Source organism: Sceloporus occidentalis, unplaced genomic scaffold (genome assembly GCF_023333645.1).
Source record: "Sceloporus occidentalis isolate IW3139 unplaced genomic scaffold, rSceOcc1.0.p SCAF_568, whole genome shotgun sequence".
NCBI lineage: Eukaryota > Metazoa > Chordata > Lepidosauria > Squamata > Phrynosomatidae > Sceloporus > Sceloporus occidentalis.
In genome coordinates, this window is record NW_028317548.1 from 1 (window position 1) to 2,077 (window position 2,077).

Sequence of the window (2,077 nt, forward strand, 5' to 3'; positions counted from 1 at the left end):
AATGAGAAGGCTGAAGAAATCGATGCCAAGGTACCGGACGGAGCTGCGTCTCATACACATAATTAGAGGCTCTTTGATATTTCGTTTTTTTTTTCGTCCTGTCATTAATTCCGTTAATGTTAGGCTTTGACGTCTGCTCGTTCTTACAGGCAGAAGAAGAATTCAATATCGAGAAGGGCCGTCTGGTGCAGACGCAGAGGTTGAAGATCATGGAGTATTACGAGAAGAAAGAAAAGCAGATCGAGCAGCAAAAGAAAATGTAAGCCGGGGGGGGGGGGGGCTGCATAGTCGCCCTCTGTCCGTCTCGGACAGGCTGTGGGTTGACTCTGATGTTCTGGCGCTTTATTCATTGTAATGTATCTCGTCTCTTACAGTCAGATGTCCAACTTGTTGAATCAGGCCAGGCTGAAGGTTCTGAAAGCCCGGGACGATCTGATCAGTGTAAGCCTCCGTAACGTACCTCCTTTAGGAAAACCATATAATGGCTCTGTCTTGATAACCCCACCTGACATGCTGACTAATAAGTCTATGGAGGAAGGGACTTCATCAGCATTGCCATAAAGCATCAGCTCAGTGTGGGAAGGTCACCCAAAATCACACATGCCTGGCGGCCTCCAGGTCTTACTGCTTTACTCTTCTCATTGCAGGATCTACTGACCGAGGCCAAGCAGAGGCTGGCTCGCGTGGTGAAGGACACCGCGCGTTATCAAGCCTTATTAGATGGTCTCGTTCTTCAGGTACTGCCGGTCCTGCGCGACGAAGTGCCTCGTCCGCCCCATTTCTTTTCTAACACTCTGCTCTCCTTACAGGGCTTATATCAGCTCCTAGACGCAAGGGTGGTCATTCGCTGTCGTAAGCAGGACCTCCCTCTGGTGAAGGTACGTGTTTAACCCCGCGTGGGGCATCTTCACTCCAGCAAGTTGCTTGTCTTGGTATTTCATGCCTTGCCTATGATTTCATATTCTGTGTACAGTACATTTACAATATTCACCTAGATCTCTGTGACACAAGCATTCTATTTTCAGGCTTCTGTGCAGAAGAGCATTCCAATTTACAAAGAGGCCACTAAAATGAACGTGGAGGTGGGCATTGACCAGGAGACCTATCTGGCCCCCGAAGTGTACGTATCACATCGCAGCTCTTAAGTATCAAATATTGGACCCCAATCGTGCCACTTCTCCTACGTGTGTGTGTCTTTGTCTTTGTGTGATGTTGGTTTACTGTTTTTTATCCTGTCGTATTTCAGCTCTGGGGGTATTGAAATCTATAACGTTGACGGAAAGATCAAGGTGTCCAACACGCTGGAGAGCAGACTGGACCTGATTGCTCAGCAGGTAAGGGCATTAACCTGTAGAGCAGGGGGGTCCAACCTGCGGCCCTCCAGCTGCTGCAGGACTACATCGCCTATAATGCTCTTTCAGCTAAGGGGCTGGCTGAGGAGTATGGGAGATGTAGTCCTGCAGCAGCTGGAGGATCGTAGGCTGGACCCCCTTGCCGTAGAGTCTGCAGGGCATGTACCTGATTCTCTAGTGTAGACCTCCCTCTATCTCTGATCAAAACATTAATTCAATGAAGGGGTTTCCAAACTCTCCTCCACTTTTCCCTTAACTCAAGTCCTCACCATCAGAAGCTCCTTCCCGTTGGCGGATTCTTCATCGGGTAACAGCCTCTCACTGTTTTTTTTCCCCTTTTTTGTTCTTCTTCCTCTACCAGATGATGCCAGACATCCGAGTAGCTTTGTTTGGGGTCAACGCCAACCGCAAGTTCATGGACTAGGACCGATCAAGGTGTTTAGAAGTCCATCTCGCTGCCATGCTGCTGGGAGGGTGGTGGATCCCTCGATATTTGATGTTCCCTATCTTAGTGTATTTCTGCATTCCATCCCCGAGTCTCACTTTACACATAAATTTTTTTTTTGGTATAGTAGGGAATGGTTTGTGGTAATAAAGGCCAGGGGGGGGGGGTCATGGTAGTGTGTAAGGGAATTAAAACTTTTTTTTTGGGGGGGGGGGATGCTTTATGATCTCCTCACTGACCTCCTGTGGTTCAGTAATACTGTTGACAAAGGTAAAATGAT

General features: G+C 48.1%; 1 protein-coding gene across 1 annotated transcript; it reads left to right on the forward strand.

Moving 5' to 3' along the window:
* Positions 1–3: 3 nt before the first annotated feature.
* On the forward strand, positions 4–1,776 carry LOC149271089 (V-type proton ATPase subunit E 1-like; the record flags this gene model as incomplete). Its single annotated transcript, XM_089507647.1, has 8 exons — positions 4–30; positions 150–259; positions 375–441; positions 648–737; positions 810–878; positions 1,026–1,120; positions 1,247–1,334; positions 1,714–1,776. Coding segments are annotated over 8 exons (609 nt in total), but the record flags the coding sequence as incomplete, so codon positions are not given.
* Positions 1,777–2,077: the final 301 nt, after the last annotated feature.